Source organism: Megascapheus bottae, chromosome X, assembly GCF_031878675.1.
Source record: "Megascapheus bottae isolate mThoBot1 chromosome X, mThoBot2.hap1, whole genome shotgun sequence".
NCBI lineage: Eukaryota > Metazoa > Chordata > Mammalia > Rodentia > Geomyidae > Megascapheus > Megascapheus bottae.
This window is the reverse complement of record NC_143547.1, coordinates 70568638-70590148: the sequence shown is the minus strand read 5'-3', so window position 1 is coordinate 70590148 and position 21511 is coordinate 70568638. Positions and strand designations below refer to the sequence as shown.

The 21511-nt window shown below is 36.0% G+C and overlaps 1 protein-coding gene across 1 annotated transcript in view; it reads right to left on the bottom strand.

Annotated features, from left to right (window-relative positions):
- Window positions 1–21511, bottom strand: part of Radx (RPA1 related single stranded DNA binding protein, X-linked) — a 47755-nt gene that overhangs the window by 25387 nt on the left and 857 nt on the right. The window contains exons 2-10 of the mRNA XM_090325665.1: window positions 16539–16681; window positions 9518–9710; window positions 8853–8961; window positions 8096–8187; window positions 7870–7992; window positions 5013–5117; window positions 2944–3108; window positions 1220–1380; window positions 11–186 (exon numbers count right to left, since the gene is read on the bottom strand). Of these exons, the coding sequence (XP_090181791.1) occupies window positions 11–186; window positions 1220–1380; window positions 2944–3108; window positions 5013–5117; window positions 7870–7992; window positions 8096–8187; window positions 8853–8961; window positions 9518–9710; window positions 16539–16681 (1267 nt within the window). The remainder of the gene's footprint in view (window positions 1–10; window positions 187–1219; window positions 1381–2943; window positions 3109–5012; window positions 5118–7869; window positions 7993–8095; window positions 8188–8852; window positions 8962–9517; window positions 9711–16538; window positions 16682–21511) is intronic.

The following is a 21511-nucleotide window of genomic DNA, read 5'->3' as shown; positions in this document are numbered from 1 at the left end:
AGTGACTTACAGTTTGCCACATGGAGCTTGAAGAATTCTTTTCTTCTTGCTAGGACTCAAACTTGCAGCTGTAGTTTGAAAATCCTGAGAACTTGCTGGCCTATCCCCTTCATGCTGTTTACCATTTATTTCCTCACTAGGACTTTGTTCTGGAATGGGTTGAGATGCTGAGGGCTGGCTAGTATTCTAAAACCAACAATTCAGAGTGAACTTTTAAAACAATTTACAAAAATGTATTTCCATTTTACTAGACTCTATAATTATAGTTTTTATTCATTTGAAAATAATTTTATGAATTTTTCAAACCTTTGCAATTATGACTTTTGATAATTTTCTTTGGCAATTCTTTAATGCAGGAAGGCTCATTATGGTATTTGAACTCAGGACTTTTGTGGGGTAAGGTTTCTGAAATTTTGCCCATGGCTTGGACTATGAGCTTCCTACTAAGCTTCCTGTATTGCTGGGATGACAAGTATATCCTACCAAGCTCAGCCTTTTTGTGTGAGTGATTAGGCGGGGGGGTGGGGAGGTTCTCATGAACTTTTTGCCTGGATTGGTCTTGAACTGTTATCAACCCTATCTTCCCTTCCTCAGAGGATGGTATTATATGCATGAATCACTGTGCCCAGCCTTGACATTGTTTTTATAAAGATGATCATGCCATCTATTTGCTATTTAATATTTTAAAGAGGAAGTAACTAAAGTTTCATTAAGTGTATAATTTACATATAAATAATAATAATCCTAGATGGCTTTTAAAGAGATGAATCAAGAGGAAAATTCACTTGTCTTCATTTTGCCCAGGTTTCAGAAGTGGTCTTTTACTAGACCATTTATGCTACATGCATTAGTGATATCTCTTATAGAACCTATATATACCAGATTTACAGGGAAAATCTCTGCAGAAGCTTTTCTGTTATTCTGGCCTAGATAAAAGTTAAGAAAATGACTGAGTCATATATAACACCTGGAAGTTTAATATATTCATGATAGGCTCAAAATTATGCAGAAAACTAGGACAAGGTTTAAGGGTCTTGGGAAATGTCAGAGATTGTGACTAATGTTTCTCTCTGCCTCAAAATAACTTACAGAGGAAGGAAAAGAAACATAAGTTTTCTCTTAGGTTGACATCTGTGAGAGCTAATACATACTACAAGGTAGCAATAATAATTATGATAACAAATTTCCAGAGATGTATTCTAGATTTTTGGCACCATACCAGAGGTGTTACCAGTGCTGAGGTGTTTTTACTCGCATATCTATGGGGAATATACTTTATAGCAGTAATTATCCCTTGAATGGCAATGCGCTTTTGCTCCCTGTATTGCAAGTCTTCTACCACCTTCTTCACTTCACTTATAGCCGTCAAGAGTGAGTCAACTGCAAAAGAATAATTTCCAAGAAGCTGTAAGTTTTTAAAGAACTAAAAAGGAAAAAATAATTAGATTTGCAAAGTCCTTTTGTACAGAATCACAAACTTGCTATATTTGCATTGTATTTGAGATCCTCTTGTATAAGTTGTCTCAGTGGGCAAAGTAGTCATCACTTAAATTGTGATCTAGGCTTCCGGTTTGAAATCTTCATTTGTAGCAGGAATTTTCGTACTAATTATAATTCAAATGTCATATTTCAAACAATAAAATGTTCCTAGTCACTGTACAGAAGAAAACATTTTAATTCTTTCATCCATAATACAACATAGTGCTAACATTAGATCATAGAAAAGGATGCCAATCTTTAGGTACTGTCAGCATTTCAATGTATGTTTATTTTTCCACAAACCAAGCAACAATTTCATATACTAACTCTACTTAAAACTAAATTAATTTGCCCAGAGTTTGGCCTAGTGGTAGAGTGCTTGCCTAGCATGCACGAAGACCTGGGTTTGATTCCTCAGTACCACATACATAGAAAAAAGCCAGAAATGGTGCTGAGGCACAAGTGGTAGATCTCTAGCCTTGAGAAAGTCCAAGGACAGTGCTCAGGCTCTGAGCTCAAGCCCAGGACTGGCAAAAAAACACCAAAAAAGTAAATTAATTTTATGCTTCTTATCAATACTTCAGTTCTAAATTCAGCATCTTGTTTATTTTGATATATTTTTTGGGGTAATATTAGGATTTGGACTTAGGACTATGCTGTACCACTTGAGTAATAGTTCCAGTCTGTTTTGCTCTGGCTATTTTTGAGATAGGATCTGTCTTTTCCTCTTGCCAACCTAGATTATGAACCTCCTATTCATTCTCCTGGTATAGTTGCCATATGAGGAATGTACCCCCAGAAACTACCTTTCTTTTTTCCTGTTGAGATGAGGTTTGGGGAACTTTTTTTTCCAGTGGTTGAGCTGAGACCTAAAGAAATGCCTGTCTTTCCTCTTCTCTGTCCCTCAACCAGGGCTAGTCTTAAACAACAGTCCTCCTAATGTCAGCCTCTTGAGTATCTAGGAATACATGCCTTAGTTATCATGCCCAAGTTCATTTTTTTGTAGTACTGGAGCAGTGTCCATTTTGTAAATTAAAGTTAGCACTGAATTATGTTATATATTAAATATGTATATATATATACATGTGTACAAAGCCTCACAAGAGTAAAACAGTTGTTAATATCTCAAGTCTCTTAGACTACAATCTTTATGCTATGTAATCTTGGACTTGAGATTTACCATGGTCAAATCTGCTTGGGATGCAATAAAAAAATCAATGTATTACCCAAAGCTAGCTGTTTCTACATTGTCTCTTTCTCCCTTTCTAAAAAAAAAATCAAAATATTAACCTTTAGAAGGCACAATATGTTTTAGCTTGGTCTACCTTAGACAAAACTATCATATAGTTTGTGTTGTAATGGGCTCAATCCTGTAGACGAAAAGGATCAAGCAAGCTAAGTCAGCATTTTATTATATGTATAATATATAAATGCATCGTGTGAGATTGGCAAGTCCACCAATACCTTTAGAAGAACGACTATACTTGGAAAACGTTGATGGCACTGGTGGATAGGGGTAGTATCCACCAATAACAGCATTCTTCAGTTTATCAGATTCAGTCTTTGTTTTAACCCATCGAATGAACTTTTTAACCTTAGCTTCATGGCCATATGGCTGGCCTTTCTGACCTACAAGCACAAATGAAGAAAAAGATCACTGTAACAAAATGCATAGACATTTGGTATAAGTACTTAATTTTCCAAAGATGGCAAACAAATCCTAAGATAGTCAGACATATTAGAATTTAAATGATCTACCCTGCATCTACAAGATGCTAAAATGACAGAGGAAAACTAAAACAATCCTTTTCCTAACTATCCAGATGATTGGCAGCCTCTGGAAATAACCTGATTTTTAGAATACTCGAGACCATAGTATCATGTAAGAACTATACTGAATCCATGAACTCACTATTTAAATTTGATATTTTTTTCTTTTATGCCAGTCATGGGACTTGAACTCAGGGCTGGGTGCTGTCACTGAGCTTTATTGCTCTAGGCTAGTGCTCTATCACTTGAGCCACAGCTCTACTTCTTGCTTTTTGGTGTTTAGTTGGAGACAAAATTTTCAGACATTACTGCCTGGGCTAGCTTAGAACCAGAATCCTCCCATCTCAATTTCTTGAGGAGTCACTGGCAACTGGCTAAGTTTGCAATTTGGATGCACATTTAAAAAGAGTATATTTATGTTAGATATTTTAATGTTGATAAAGATAATTCTTTTTTTGAGAGATTTCTCAATTGTCACCATGGTAGTACTGGGATAAAACCTTCATTATATTCCTTATTTTCTCAACTTGGGTTTTGTCTTATTTTTTGTGTTTTTAATGTATATGTTATACAAGGGTTGTTTTTTTTTTGGCCAGTCCTGGGCTTGAGCTCAGGGCCTGAGCACTGTCCTTGGTCTTTCTCAAGGCTAGAGCTCTACCACTTGAGCCTCAGCACCTTTTTTCTATGTATGTGGTACTGAGGAACCGAACCCAAATCTTCGTGCATGCTAGGCAAGCACTCTACCACTAGGCCAAACGCCCGGCCCCATCTTATTGGTTTTGAAGGCAACACAAAAAGGTGTTTGTTTGTTTGTTTGTTTGTTTTTGTCAGTCATGTGGCTTAAACTCTGGGCCTTAGCTCTGTCCCTGAGCTCTTAAGCCCAAAGCTGGCCTCTACCACTTGAGCCACAGTGCCATTTCTGGTTTCTGGTGGTTAGTTAGAGATAAGAGTTTCATGGACTTTCATGCCTGAGCTGGCTTTGAACCCCAATTCTCAGATCTCAGACTCCTGAGTAGCTAGGATTATAGGCATGAGCCACTGGCATCTGGTGAAAGGTTGGTTTTAAGATTCTAGTAGATAAAAAATTTGCAGATGTTCATGTTTTGCACATAAAATATAATATTTTGCTGGTAGTCAATGCATATCCTTCTGTATATTTTAAGTGATCATTAGAATAATTATAAGACTTAATAAAATACTGTTTTGCTTAGGTAATTAATGATGATACAAAAGTTAGTATATAGCACAGACATATTTTTCAAATATTTTTTACCTGAGGTTGGATGAGTTTATGGATCATAGCTCACAGATATAGGGGGACTACCTACTATCAGACAAGTAGTGAGATTTGGTTATACAAATACACTCTTGAGCTCTTGGGGCCAAAATTTAGCACATTAAAAAAATAGCACAATTAGAAAATAATTGTCACAGAATCCATATTGTGGTGTTGAACCTAATTTGTTTTCAATTTATCAAACAATATATGATTATCTACACTCTGCATCATGCAGCAAACAAAGTTAACCAAAGACATAAATGCAATTCTCCAGTGAACCACAAAATCATTTCCTTGGATCAAGAGTAATCTAGAAGCAATATACTTCATAGGCCAAATATTCTTTGCTTAAATAATGTATAGTTTTAATGCTAGCAAATAAAGCTACCATACAGTTAAACACTATAACATAAGCTTGAGTATATGCTAAGGGATTCTAGTAAAAAGGCACTATATTGCAGCTTCAATGAACAAAAATACTCACCAGTAAGGAATACTCGGCTCTCATTTGTAGTGGTGAGATAAAGCAGTCTAGGTACTACATTGTTATTTCTGACAACTCTCAACTGTGTGCACATAAAATATGCCACTGTCAAAAATGAAAACATTTATGACCTCATTTTTGCTTTTGGAAGATTCTATACCACAATATATCTAACATATTGATACTCAAACATTCACAAATATCCAAGTAACATAGGAGTGTTAGTACAATGCAAATTCAGTCAATGTAGAAAAGGGCGTGAGATTCTGTATTACTAGTAACTCTGCTTTTCGTCTCACCACATTTGAAGCAACAGAGATCATGTTGCTGTTGCTGTTTTGTGTCAGAAGCCTTTTCTTTGTAAAGCAAAGTAATTTGCTGTTGCATAAATGAAGATTGCCTAACTCGTGTGTGTGTGTGTGTGTGTGTGTGTGTGTGTGTGTGTGTGTGTGTGTGTGTGTGTGTCTGTGAATACTGAGCCTTGAACTCAGGGCCTGGGCACTATCCCTTAAGATTTTCACCCAAGGCTAGCATTTTACCACTTGAGCCACAGTTTCACTTCTGCCATTTTGCTGGCTAATTGGAGATAAGATTCTCCAGGGTCTGTCTGCCTAGATTGGCTTGAAACAGCAATATTCGGATCTCAGCTTCTTGAGTAAGCTAGGATTACAGGTGTGAGCCATTGGTGCCCAACCTGCCAAGTCATTCTAATGAGGCATATAACTGAAGAAAGATGAGTTTTTCCAAGATACTTTTAATCACAATTTCTGGTAGATTGAGTGCAATCTAACATTAAACTCCAAGCTAATATGAATCCTTCTATAATATAGCACTTTAAAGTATTGACTTTTATTTGTTCATATAAATGTTTTAGTTCTCATGTATGTCAATTAGAAGTGAAGGCTCAATGAGAGGGCTTTTGTAATCTATTGCCTTCATCTTGCTACCCTACTTGATAAGCTATAAAGAATCCTTCAAAGTGATATTACATCTTTAAACTTCAACTACTTTTAAAAACTTCCCACTGTCATTATGTACCTACCTGTTAAATTATATTATTTCAGTAGTATAACCCAATATTGTTTTTCATTTCATATGTTCAAATAATTATCATTTTATTATTATTTATTTATTTTTGTGGGTCATGGGGCTTGAACTCTGGGCCTGGGTACTGTCCCTGAGGTCTTTAGCTCAAGGCTATCACCCTACCTTTGAACCAAGCCCCACTTCTTATTTTCTAGAGGTTAATTGGAAATAAGAGTCTCAGATCCTTTTGTGCACGGGCTGACTTTGAACCTTGATCCTCAGATCTCAGCCTCCTGAGTAGTTAGGATTACAAGTGTGAGACACCTTGACTGACTATCATTTTATAAACTAGAAAATAAATAACTAAATGTAAATTCATGAAACATCACAAAACTAGGTTTTCACTTGAGAACAAAAATTTCTCCAGAATATAACTATAAATTTATATATATATATAATATATATATATAGTCTCTATATTTCCCAGTTTTCTACAATCTCTATTTTATTGCTAGTTTAAAAATGAGAAGTGGTAAATATGGGAATGTTCTCCACCGTTTCCAAAAAAATAAGATTGTATATTGTATATAAAATAGCTTTATCTTCTGAATTTGAATAAGAAATATTAGAACAATGGAATTCTATGCTGCTGTCAGAAAAAACGACATCGACCCATTTGTTAAGAAATGGAAAGTCTTAGAAAAAATCATATTAAGTGAAGTAAGCCAGACTCAAAGGAACTGAGGCTCAATGGTTTCCCTCATTTGTCATAATCAGTAGAAACCTTGGGCTCTACTAGCAGAGATCTGTAATAGAGCAAAATCTTGATACATAAGGCCATATAGTATGAAGCTAATTGAAAGGACCTCCAGGATATTGAAACAAAAGCCATATAACGAATGATTGTTGTCCTTAATGTACTATGTTATCTCTCATCTCCTTTGCTGTCCCTTGGGTATCTCATATTGTTACAGTATCTCACTTTGTTATCTGATATATTGAATTTATTTGTATTTGGTTATTTGAAATTTGATAGGGAAGGGGGGAAAACCAAGACGGGGAGGCGGTGGGGGGGTGGAGGGTAATGGGTACCAAGACATGTGAAAGGGTATCAATGTATGTGAATTAATGCACCTTCTATCTGGCAAATATCATTATTAATTACAATATATTATTATAATATATTATTAATTACAATAAAAATATATATAAAATTGTTGGAACTATTAAATATAATTTTTTCTTATCATGATGGATCTGAAGACTAGACTGTTCTATTATATATGCATACATATTATGGAATAATATATATAAAGTATTTTCCAATAGAACTAGTGGCAAAATAACTTTATATTTCAATGAATACATGGGAAAAGTCAAAGCCAGCATAAGCAGAACACTACCTGAGCACTGTCCTTGGACTTTCTCAAGGCTAGAGCTCTACCACTTGAGCCTCTGCACCACTTCAAGCTTTTTTCTAGGTATGTGGTACTGAGGAATCGAACCCGGGTCGTCGTGCATGCTAGGCAAGCACTCTACCACTAGGCCAAACTCCCGGTCCCCTTAATGTGATTTTAACACGTGAAATTCTAATAATGAAAATGGATAGGGACATGTGTTTTCTGAAAACCCTTGAATAGACAAGAAACAGGTAGTTAATGTCTGTTAATGATAAAGATATTAATATAGAGAAGATTTTAATGTACTGTCATATTGATTGAGTTTACCAACTTATATTACGCCACCTCTGAAAAGCAACTTATTCTACTATTTTTAAAGCTAATACTCCTTGTTCTCAAAATAAAAACAGAAGTATTAAGAAATCTGGTACTTGGGTAAATATTTTCAAATATTTCTGGCTGAGATGTAGAGAAGAGTTCCACTATAAATGGTTCCTCTGAAGTTCCATCAGCAATATGAATCCAGCGATATGACCAAAAATCTTCATGTTTTTCTAGATGGATAGAATATTAAAATAAATTATGGCAATTGATTATATGCTCATGAACACAAGACTGTTTGCTAAAATACGTTCTGTTTCCATTAAAAAAAATTACCTGTCTTTTTTGACCGCTGGACCCTTCCTACAAAAGATAAAATGCCAACCACATCACAGATATAATTTCTTGGCTTATCTTCCAGTTCTTCTCTAAAAAAAAAAGCAACACCCTAAATTATAAAATAGTTATTGATGGATCCAGACAGATTAGTCATCACGAGAGTTGTTCTATGTGTTCATCCTTTCAAAATGTTTACAAAAATGGCAATAGTGTTGTTATATGTGCTTCAACCGAGAGGATGTGCTGTAGTTAAACTGGTAAACTGAGAACAAAGTGGTGCCATAAGGGATACATCAAGTAACCTTTAGATACCCATGACCATATGAAGTACAATTCTGATAGGAAGATAAAATCTCAGGACACAGTATTGATGAACCTCTATAAACAGGTACCAGAACCTGTATCGTGGGTAGAAGGTGTGACCACTCCAGTGATGGGAGCCTATATGCTGTGACAAGGCAGTTTTTCATTGCTCTTTTGTCCTATTAGTCTGCTCCCCCATTAGAATGGAATATTTTTCTATTGCTAAAACCAAACGCTTATTAAATCTTCCTGAAATTTCAAAAAAAGATATTGCAACTTTAAACAGTGAAAAAGAATTCTATCATGAGTACAAAAATATATATACCTGTATTACTACAGTTTCATTTGGCATAAGATTTTGAAAAATGATAATGAATTAATTCTTAGTAGCTAACATTTAAAACCAATGCTCAAGACATTTAAAGACATTTCATAAAAGAAATATTTTTACCTGGTGATAAATCGATGATTTAGTTTTGGTAATCCCCATTCTGGTTTCACTTGATATTCTGGAATGATCATTATATTGGTTGGAGGATCCCGAATATTCAGGTTGATTTCTGAAAAAATATATTAATATTAATATGCTTTATGTTACAGAATATACATGTGCACAAGCACATAAATTATACTATCCAACAAAAGATTGAACATACCCTTGATCTTATCATGCAATTCAAGAACTAGACCATTATCAGTGTTAATAAAATTTATCCATGTTGCTGCATGAAGTAGTTCTTTGTCATTTCCATGATGGAATATGATTACAGTGTAACAAAATATTGCAGTTTATTTATCCATTATAGCATTGAAAGGTACTTGCTTTATTGCTGATAGTAATGGTAAAATATACTTCAGATTAAATTACATTAATATTATACAACAAAAACTAAAAGAAAAAATAGTAAGTATATCCAAAATTGAACTCAAATGATTTTTTCTTAATAAATATACTAATAAACAAGTCAGTTTATTAAGTTATGTGACTGCTAGAAAAGTTTTATAGATGAAAGTACTGAAAATTTTCTAGTTTCTAACAGCTTTAGCAATGTTTACAGTCCTTTTCCTAATATGACACTTCGCAAATGAATATAAGTGAAATATTGAATACTTAACCCATTGAAGAAATTATTTTGATATTTGGATTCGCAGGGGTGGGCTGCATCCGGAATGGGTAGCTCTTTTTAACAGAATATGCTTGAAGCAGAAGAACTAATCCAGTTCGTAAACTTTTATACCACTGAGAACACAGATCATTCCACATAATTGCTGTAACAGTTCCAGAACGATCAGCAATTTCCAGAAAGCTCTAGAAAATAAAAGAATAAAATCATACAAATATTTGTTACGATTTTTTTGGAAGCAGTCCTGGGGCTTGAACTCAGAGCCTGGGCATGGTCCCTGAGCTTTTGTACTCAAGGCTAGGGCTTTACTACTTGAGCCACAGGTCCATTTCTGGCATTTTTGGTCACAAATTTTCCTGCCTAGACTCACTTCAAACCACAACCCTCAGATTTCAGCCTCCTGTGTAGCAAGGATTACAGACATGAGCCACAGTTACCTGCACATATTTTCTATGTCTTTTATGGATGCTGTATAGCCTATCATATGTGCCAAGTTAAATCTGACAAAATAATATTCAATTTTCATGCTTTATTAGTAATAATTTAATTTTTAACTCTGTGAACACTGGTAATCTAAAGGGGAAATTGCTGCAAAAATCGAAGACCCAGATGTAAGAAGACTCAGTGTGACTGCAAACTACAAGGTTTCAGAATATATTTTCTTTGTGTTTGGTTTTCCAATAACAATACATTGCTATATAGATTGACCACATAATGCATGTGTCATTTGCATGAAATAAGTCATATTTTAAATATTTCAAATAAAGATCTTAATACCAGCCTTGGTGATAGGGACCTTTATAGAGCCTTAATATTTACATAACAGAATTTCTGATAGACATATAACCACATGGACATAATGCCATCAGTAGATGCTCTGATTACATTGATTTAGTCATATCATTATCTGAGATGCTTCTATAGATCCTATGAGAATACTGAAATGTACTTGAAAATTTATTCTAGCAGAAAGGGAAATGCAAATGTCAGTATATATTATTTCCAAGTATACAGATAAGATAGAGAAATTGAACACATTTGAATATTATGCTTTTCTTAGTTTTAAAATAAAAATGGCAGACAACTTCTACAAGAAAATTTTCCAAGTGTTTTCTAGCTGTTACTTACATTCAATAATTATATCTTCACATCAGCTATCAGGTAAATGCTAGCAGTTTCTTCAGTTTACAGATGAGAAAACTGATGCCTCAAGAAGATAAACAAATTATTTAATGCCATACGTAAGATATTATAGACAGCTAAAATGTAAATTCAATTCACCTGACTACAGGGCATGATTCTTTTTATAGCTTGTTTTGTTTGTACAGGGTCTTTCTATGTAACCAGACATTCTTAAACTCATTATGTTGCTCAGACCACTCTTGCACTTGTGCTGAGATTATAAACAGGACATGGACACATTTAAGCAAAATACCATACTGATTCCCTATAGTCACAGTCATAGAGTAAGGTTAGCAATTCTATTAAAACCCTGGATAACTGGGCTACAATAGAGGACCATACAGAAAAATGGAGTTGATATTCCCTCGTGACTGTGCAAATGGTCCAACATGGAAAGGCTCAAAGCAGAGGTAAGCACAGAAGTGAACCTTACAGATGGCTTTAACAATCTAGTGAGTTGATAGGAAGAACAGTCTAAACAGAAGGAAAAACACTAGCAGAGCTACAGTAACGAATTGAGAGCTCAAGTGGACAGTGGAAAAACAAACTGAGTCAAAATAATGGAGACACAAGGATATTAAAACAAACATGAAATTTTTAAAAATGCAGGAGTATATCCAATGCTGATGGCTTGTGCCTATAATCCTAGCTAATCATGAGGCTAGTATATGAGGATCACAGGTCAACGCCAGCCAGGCAAGAAAGTCCATCAAAAAGCCAAAAATGGAGCTAATGTGGTAGGATGCTAGACCTGAGCAAGAAAGCTCAGAGACAGAACCCCATCCTGAGTTCAAGTCCCAGGACCGGCATAAAAAAAAATCCTGGAAGAAAATTATGTCAAGGGGCTGGGAGTTTGGCATAGTGGTTAAAGTGCTTGCCTAGCATGCATGAAGACCTGGGTTCGATTCCTCGGTACCACATACATAGAAAAAAAAGCCGGAAGTGGTGCTGAGGCTCAAGTGGTAGAGCTCTAGCCTTGAGAAAGTACAAGGACAGTGCTCAGACCCTGAGCTCAAGCCCAGGACTGGCAAAAAAAAAAGAAAATTATATCAAAAAGTAAAGAAATTGTATGATTTTAGTTTTCTAATACATAATGTATATTATATACTAATGTAGTGTTATTCAGGCACAAAGAAAATGAAAATTTTGTGATTTATAACTATATAATTGGAGAACAACGTGTTTAGTGAATATATATTATATAGTGCATATATAATACATAGTACTATATAGTATAGCTACAATATGATATAAATATATATTATATTTACTATATATTATATAGTACATAATATATATGTATATATACATATATATATATATAAGAGAGAGAGAGAGAGAGAGAGAGAGAGAGAGAGAGAGAGAGAGAGAGACTTTCTGTATCCATTCATCTGGGAATGCAGATTCTGCATGGATTTGAAAATAGAAATATTGAGTAAATTAATATGTCCTAGGCCGGGAATTTGGCCTAGTGGTAGAATGCTTGCCTAGCATGCACGAAGACCTGAGTTCAATTCCTTGGCACCACATACATTTAAAAAAAGCTGGAAATGGTACTGTGGCACAAGGATAGGGCTCTAGCCTTGAAAAATCCAAGGACCGTGCTCAGGCACTGAGTTTAAGCCCCATAACTGGCAAAAAATTAATATGACCTATTGCAATTAAAATTCAGCCAAGATAGGACAGCAAATACAACTTACATTATAGGATGTCTATAGGAGTTGCATGAGCTGATGAATCATTACTCATCCTCTGCTAAAGCTCTAGGACTCTTATTGTAATTCTTATGATAAAAGCACCTAATTAAATAGTTCCCAAGAAGAAGCAAATGTGCCAAAATTTATTAATTATATTATCCAAGCATTCATTTGGTGAGGCCTTAGGAAAGACTTCCCACTATCAGGGAAGCCTCCAATTAATCTCTACTTAATTAAGCAGTTTTATTTCCTCCCTACTCTCTCACAAAGAAGTTGGCAATGAGAAAAAAAAGAATATTTTCATTTTGTTTTTCCAGTTTAGGAGATATCACCACTTCATATTTCAAAATAACATGAAATGTATCGCCTGTTTTCCTTATTCTCTTTTAGTCATGTTCAGCTAAATTGGCTCAAAGTCTTAATAATGTACTAATTTTCATGTGATAAAAATGTACATTAAAGTACACAATTTTTTTAAAAAAGGAAAAGCCAAGAGCCAGTGGTTTTTTTCTGTAATCCTACTAATCAGGTAGCTGAGATCTGAGAATTTTTTTATTAAAGAATTTATTAACATTGATTTTACATCATATTTCAAATGACATCTTTAACACACAAGTATTCAGGAAGGGAATTTCTATCTGACACGGTGAATAGACAAATCAGAGACTCTTATCTACAATTAACCACAAAAATTCAAAAGTGGAGCAGTGGCTTAAGTGATAGAGTACCATGCCAATATCAAGACCCTATGTTCAAGCCAAAGTACCAGCACAAAAAATAAGAAAAAAAAAACTATAGAGGAATCACTAAACAATTCATTATATAATATGACATCATTTGTACCTATGAAATATGGTGAATTAATAATTTTAGTGATATGAAAAAATGCTTAAGAAAATCTAAGCTGGCACTGGTGGCTCATGTTTGTAATCCTAGCTACTCAGGATGTTGAGATCTATAGACTGAGTAGTCTGTGAGACTTTCTTTTGTGTGCCAGTCCTGGTGCTTGAACTTTGCCTGAGCACCATCCTTGAGCTTTTTTACTCAAGGCTAGTGCTCTACTAGAGCCACAGCTTGGGTTTTTGGGTAGTTAATTGGAGATAAAAGTCTTAAGGAGTTTCCTGCTTGGATTGGAATGGAACTGTGATCCTCAGATCTCCACCTGCTGAGTAGCTAGGATTACAGGCATGAGTCACTGGCACCTGACTGGTCACTGAGTTTTTTTTTTTTTTTACTCAAGGCGAGAGCTCTACATAACAAAAGCCACAGGTGCACTTCTAGCTTTATGGTGACTAATTGTAGATAAGAGTCTCATAGACTTTCCTGCCAGGGCTGGCTTCAAACCTTGATCTCCCTGAGTACCTAGGATTATAGGAATGAACAAATGATGTCCAGCTGTCTGTGAGACTCTTATCTACAATTAGCCAGTAAAAAAAATAGAAGGACAGGTGTGCCTCAAATGACAGATTACCAGTATTGAATGGAAAAGCATTTGGTCCTGAGTTCAAACCCCAGTACCAGCACAATGAAAAAATAACAAAAGAAAAATTGAAAAAAAAATAGAAAACTGCATATACACTGTTTTTTGTTTTGCAGTACAATTAAAAGTGCATGTACAATATGACACATTTATCCATATGGAACATGTAACATATATGTATATATACATGTACATGCATGTGATATATATGATATGGTAGTATGTATAAGATAATCATATAAATGGGTGTATATAAAATTTACATACAAACCAGAAAGGGAATAAAGCAGGCATGGTGCTACCAGGGGTTAGGTTGGGAGGATCATGGTTCAAGGCCAACCAGGGAAAAATATTAGCAAGACCTATGTGTGTTATCACATGCCACTGGAGGTTTAGATAGGAGGACTGTGATTGGAGGCCAGCCCTAAGTAGAAAACATAAAATCCTTTCTGAAAAATAACCAAAGGCAAAAGAGTTGAAAGCATGGCTCAAGTGGTATAGCATCTACCACTCAAGTGTGGAGTTCTGAATTTAAATCCCAGCAGTGAGGCTGCAAGGCATTAATGTCAACAATGCCTTTCTTTGAGTAATATGATCTTGCACAACAGTGTCACACAGCTTTCTACATTTGCCCAATTCCCATCAAGGAGCACGTATAGCTTTTCCAATACATTCATATTAAAATACCTAAAACTGTTCTTGACAACATGGGATACTCTAGGGCAATATTAAGTGAAACATATTAAAAAAATATAGGGGCTAGGCCTAGTGGTAGAGTGCTTTGCCTAGCATGCACAAAGACCTGGGTTCGATTTTTTGGCACCACATACATAGAAAAAAGCCGGAAGTGGTGCTGAGGCTCAAGTGGTAGAGCTCTAGCCTGATAAAGCCCAAGGACAGTGCTCAGGCGCTGAGCTCAAGCCCAGGACTGGAAATAAAAGAAAATATAGGGGTTGTGAATGTGGCCTAGTGGTAGAGTGCTTGCCTAGTATACATGACCCCCCCCCCACACAAAAAAAGAACAGTGCTGAGGCCCTGCGTTCAAGCCCCAGGATTGACAAAAAAATACGTCTTAGCAGTGTTATATGGCACAGTGTTGAACTGATTTTCTGATTAGCAGGTTACTAGTGAATAACAGTATAAACAAAGATGCCAAACTCATTGTACTTAGCTAGTACAGACTACTTCAAGAAGCTTGTAACTTGGCATGACAGCTCATGCTTGTAATTCTGGCTACTACTAGGGAGACAGTGATTAGGACAATCAATCATGACTTGAAGCCAGCCTGAAGAAAAAGTTAGCAAAGCTCTATATCGACCAATAAGCCAGATACGGTGACATGCACCTGTCATTCCAGCTTTGTGGGAAGTGTAGAGAGGAAAATGGTGGTCACAGCTTTCCTGAAGATAAAAGGGCTAAGGGGTGGTGCTGTGGCTCAAGTGGTAGAGAGTTAGCTTTGAGCATAAAAAGGCTCAGGAACAGTGCCCACTGCCCAAGCCCCATTACCAACCAAAACAAATGGCTGAGGTTTCTGGCCTGCCTAGTGTCTGCCTAGCAACTATGTGGTCATGAATTCAAAACCAGTACCCACCCCCCCACTAGAAAGATATCTGAAGAGAAAGCAACAGGAATAATAATATCAATATCAATGCTTATTTTTTCCTTTTTGCTTTTTGTGTATGTACCAGTACTGGAGCTTCACCTCAGGGCCATATAACCTTGCTTGATCTTCACTGTAGGCTGGCATTTTACTAGTTGAACTAGTAAATTCTGACATTTATACTGGTTAGCTGAAAATAAGAATCTTGCAATTTTGTCTGCCCAGGCCCAGGCTCACTTAGAACCACCATCCTCAGACAGATCTCAATCTCTTAAGGATCTTATTATAAGCAAGAACCACTGCGGCTGGCCACATTTCCTTCTTTTTTAAAATCAGAAACCAGCACATAATGTTCATTTGATGATGTCAAAATGTATAAAATAGAAGGAAAGGTTGAAGGCAAAGAAAAAGGTGTGATGGAGACCAGATGGAACAAAGCACTAAAGACTAATGAGAAAGAGTTTTTTTCCAATCCTAGGAATGGCAGTCAGGGCCTCATGCCTCCTTAAACGGGTACTCTTACAACTAAGCCACACCTCCAACCTCAATTTTTTTTTCTGCTGGCTCTTTTATAGACAGTATCTTGCTTCTTGCCCAGGTGTGTTATTGGCGTAGATCCACCTAAGTTAAGGCCTCCTAGTAGTGATAATGATTGCTGTGTGCCACCTGGTGGGCACTTTGAGAGGGACTTTATTTCCCAGGCTTGGGCTGGGCCTGCGACTTACATAGTAACAAGCTCAAGCCTTCCAAATAGCTAGGATTAGAGGAGTGAGCCACTATCGTCTGATTTTTTTTTCTCTTGAAGTGCTGGGATGGAACCCAGGGCTTTGTACGTATTAGGCAAGTTCTCTACCACAGAGCTACATGCCCCAGATCCCAAGAATTTCATTGTTTTTAACACATTACCTAGAAAAATAGAGTATAAACATTTTACAGACATTTAAAAATTACCAGGTATAACTTATAAAACATGAATGGAACAATATATCGTACAGTCAAGTAGATAAGTTATAATCTATAAATTAAAGTTAGCATATATTATCATTGATCGTACCTGGTATGGCTCAGTCACCTTCTTATGAGGTTTCCCATAGTATCGCAATTTTGATTTATACAAGACCCTCACAAGCAAGGCAGGGAAGTAATTTCTTCTACTCCACGTCGTTTCAAGACGAGAAAGAGAAATTAGTTTCAGATCTAGAAAATTATAAAAATAGAAACAAAATTAGAATTAACACGGCATGCTATGTTCCAAGTTCCATTTGTAAGGTCAAAATGGCAGACTGATCACACTCAGTTCAAACCTTGCAGCTAACTGTCCTACCTCCTTCACAATTATACGTATAAACTCTCCCTAGTGATAACAGACAAATACAGACAGACTCACTATGGGCCTGGAACATAGGTAAATAGCTCTATAATGGTGTAACCCACAACACTTCACTCTACATATTCTCCCACCTAACCAAACTAGTAATTACTTTCTGGAAAACTGGGATCTACGTTCACATGTCAATTCTGTCCTATTAATTAGCACTTATTTAGTTACCTTATGGAATCTCTGGGAAACATTTCCATATTGTCCTCTCCTGAGCGTCCCTAAACTTGCTAGACAACTGTTCTCAAATATCCAACTGCTGTTTCTCTCCCCGCCCCAAATTCTACTTGATGCTCACCTTCACAATTCCTATTCATTCCATTAAAACCAATCTTGGTGCCCCAATCCTACTTTTTGGAGTTGGTTTTTTTTTAAAGAAAAAAAAAAACAGCTTCTCAGATTAAGGTATACTTCTGATCTAATCCTCCCGTGAGTTAAAGGGGATTCTCTCCACATGTTGTGCTCAAAGTGCACAAACTGAAGTTTGAAAATCTCAGTTGGCAACATTTCTAATATTTCTTTCTTTTTTCCATGACTTCCTTCCCTTCCATCTCTGTTTACATAATGTAGTCGGCATGAGGGCGTGAAAACATGCTAGCAGGGATCTTGGTTGTTTGTTCATTCATTTTTAGGTATTTATTTTTGTGCCAGGAGTTGAACTCAGGGCCTCACACTTATGCTTGGCTTTTGCTCTCAGTTGTTACTACACTAATTTGAGTCAAAACCCACTTCCAAATTCTGCTGGTTAAATGGAAGTTAGAGTCTCTGATTTGTCTTCCCTGTTTGGTTTTGAACTACCATCCTTATATCTCAGCCCCAAACTAGCTATAATTACAGGTGTGAGACAGCAGCACCCAGCTCAGAGTTTATTTTTAATAAGTGTTTAAATTCTATGTTACAAGTATACCCATAGTACCATAAAATATAGACAAATTTTCAGTTAGTGGATATCAAATATAATTTTCCTTCTAGATAGATTCTCCCAATCCATTACTAGCTTAGAATTCTAGGTCCTAAAGATTCAATCTAATGTAATTGCAAAGCTTCTATTTTAATATAGTCAGAGAAATCCTGGATCAGTTTTGAATTGTCTGCAATGTACATGTTAAACTTTTGATCAATAAAGGCAGATATATCTCCTTTATCAGACAAAAAAAACTCTCAAAATCTGTATGATTTTGGAGAAAGTACAGTTCTAAAAGTCATTGTGTTGGTCATAATGAGGACAACAGAGTTTAGTTAAAACTTCTCCAAGTATTTTTTTTTTCTTTTGGCAGTATTAGTATTTGAACTTAGGGATTTACACTTGCTATACAGGAACTCTACCATTTAAACCATGCGTCCAGACCTTGTCAGTCTTGGGGCTTGAACTCTGGGCCTGGGCCCTCTCCCTAAGCTCTTCAGCTCAAGGCTACCACCCTGACCCTTGAGCCTCAGTTCCATTTCCGGTTTCCTAGTGGTTAATTGGAGATAAGAGTCTCTCAGTCTTTAGTGCCCGGGCTGGCTTTGAACTTCGATCCTCAGATCTCAGCCTCCTGACTAGCTAGGATTACAGGCAAGAGCCACTGCACCAGGCTCTTAAAACACTTCTGAGGTGATAAAAACGCTGAGTCATGTTTAATGCCATCAAAAGAACAGTGGAAATGATAACATTATCACACAAAGAAACTTCAAAGCAATAGGAAGCAAGTTCCTTATTGATGAAGGGTAGCATCCACCAACAAGACATGAATCAGCCTGTAATCCTAGCTACTCATAGTGGATCATAGTTTAAAGCCAGCCAAGGCAAAAAGTTCCCATGAGACTTTTTTGTTGTTGTTTTGGTCACTCGGCCTGGGAGCTGTCCCTGAGCTCTTCAGCTCAAGGCTTCCATCCTACCCCTGGGCCTGGGTTCTGTGCATGAGCTCTTCAGCTCAATGGTACCACCCTATGCTTGAGCCAAGCCCCACTTTTCTTTTTCTAGAAGTTAATTGGAGATAAGGGTATAGGTCTTTTTGTGCCGGGGCTGGCCTTGAACCTTGATCCTCAGATCTCAGCTTCCAGAGTAGCCAGGATTATAGACCTGAGCCACCACACCTGGTTCCCATGTGACTTTTATCTCCTATAAATTACTCAGAAAAAGTCTATTTACAATCATAAATAAAAAGTACTTAATATAATTTAGTGAAAAAAGTAACAAACTTATACTATGAATCTTTAAAAAATATTGTTGAACAAACAGTATTAAAGAAGACCCAATTAAATAAATTCTATATTCATAGGTTCTATGGTTCAATTATATTAAGAGGGAAATAATGCCCAATTAATATATATTAAAGCAATTCCTATTCAAAATGATTCCAGCTGAAGCCAAGTTCTAGTGGCTCACACTTATAAACCTAGCTGTTTATGAAGCTGTGATCTGAGGACTGAGATTCAAAGCCAGACAGGGCAGACAAATCATTTAGACTCTTCTCCAATTAGCCAGCAAAAGAAACATGGACATGGCAATGAGGCTCAAGTGCCTCAGTATCAACTATACAAAAAAAAAAACTATACGTGGTGGCTCACATCTGTAATCCCAGCTAGCACTCAACCACTACGCCAAACACCCAGCCCCTAATTGTGATATTTCTATACACCCTATGGTGTGCTTTGAACAAATTCTCTCCTCCACCTGATTCCAGCAGTTGATGGTCAAGGGAAAAAGGAAGGTGACGGTTTGTTGGGAGGGTGAACATTTTATGTATGCATGAAAATGTCATAATAAGGAAATGGAGCTGTGGTAGAATGCTCAAGTGGTAGAGTGCTAGCCTTAAGAAAATAAAGAACATTTGCCCAGGCATTAAGTTCAAGCCCCAAGACTGGCACAAATAAATGTCATAATAATTATCTTAATGAAATTGTAAAGAAGAGTGGCAGAGAGTATAAAAAGGAATAACAGAGAATATTATGATTAATGTCTGCATGTACGGAAATATTACAATGAAATCACTTGATGTCAATATATGCTTACCTAAAAACATTTTAAAATAGCAAGCAAGATATGGAAACTGAACACTCAGATATATGCTGTTGGATATAAATTTGTGGGCTTATTCAGAACATGACATGCCAATATGCATTAAATTAAAGCATCCAAATATCACTTAAGTCAATGATTTCAGTTCTCGGAATTCATCCCTTAACAGAAATCCTCAAACACAGTCAATACAAATGCAAACTAATGATGATAAGCATTGCATCTAATATGGAAATATAGCATTGCTTCAACTAGGGATTACGACAACATGATTATGGAAATTGCAGTACAGTCATACTATGATATATTTTCGGGACTGATGTGCACTAAAGATGTGTCCGCTGTTAAGTGGAAATAGGAAATGATGCATGGACATTCCGTTTCTTTTCCGAAAGCTGCACACTGGACCACAAACAGTTGGGAATTTGGAGAAGGCCATTGAAGTCATATGAAAGGTTACGAGTTAAACACTCTATTCCCACATTTTATTGCTAATAATTTCAATCATACAGCAAAGGTGAAAGGAATTTACAGTGACTAGAAACAGTTTACACATCAATAGCCACCATTTTGCTGCATATGGCTCTTATACTTTTAACAGAATATACTGAATACACAATTTAGATTTTTATGTCCATTACCTTTTGCCAAGAAAATACAGTTTGGTTAAGTGGAGAGATATTACTTCTATTAAAAAAAAACACAGATAGTTCTAGAAATTAGGAGCTCCATTTTCAGTTCTTGTAAGATATCAATTTTTCATTTACCAATTCAATTGTGAAAATAATTAGAAATAAACCACATTTAGAATTATTCACTGCTGCTTTATGCCAAAGCTTAGGATAAAATAATTTCTTAAACCCTGGAAATAATTATTTCACTTTCAAAAATGTAGTTATTTACACCATGTTAAAGTACAAGTTTGAGCAACATTTTCTTTGCTCCTTATTAGTATCTATTAGTATGTTTACATACTTTTGAGGCATTTTTTTTGTTTTTATTATTTTGTGTTTTAAATTTGTTGCTGGATCTGTGGTTTAGCATTATGATGAGAAAATTACTAAATAGCAGCAAATGTAGAAGATTACAGGCTTTCGTTCTAGAATTTTCTTTTATTTTTTGTATTTTATTTTTCCTCATGTCACATTCATATTCATGTGTATGGCACTGTCACTTCCCTTAATTTTATCTGTTAGATTTGTTTTCCAGCAATTACTTGTAATACTCCCAAAATTGAACTTCGTTAGTCAATCCTGTGTAAGAAAAACAAAGTGAGAATTTCTAGCATTTCCACAAAATTCCACAACTTCCAAACGTGATATTCACACAATTCTTGCTTTAAAAGACATAAAAAGTTGCGGTTGGGGAATGGAACTGGTTAAGGGAGGGAAGGTCAAAGCATGGAAACTACAAGTGCAATTTCTTACATGCAGCTGAAACCTACACACTCTGCAGCTGATCGCTACATAGTGTTATTTTTATAATTGAAAAGGGGAACGTGAGATTAACCCATTTTAACATAAAGGGAACGCAGGCACGAGAATTAGGGATTCCCCCTACCCCCACAAGTGAGCTTTGCTAGGCTGAATTTAGGATCTACTGAGGCACTTTATGAAAAACTAACCACATGAATGTTACTTAAGAAGTC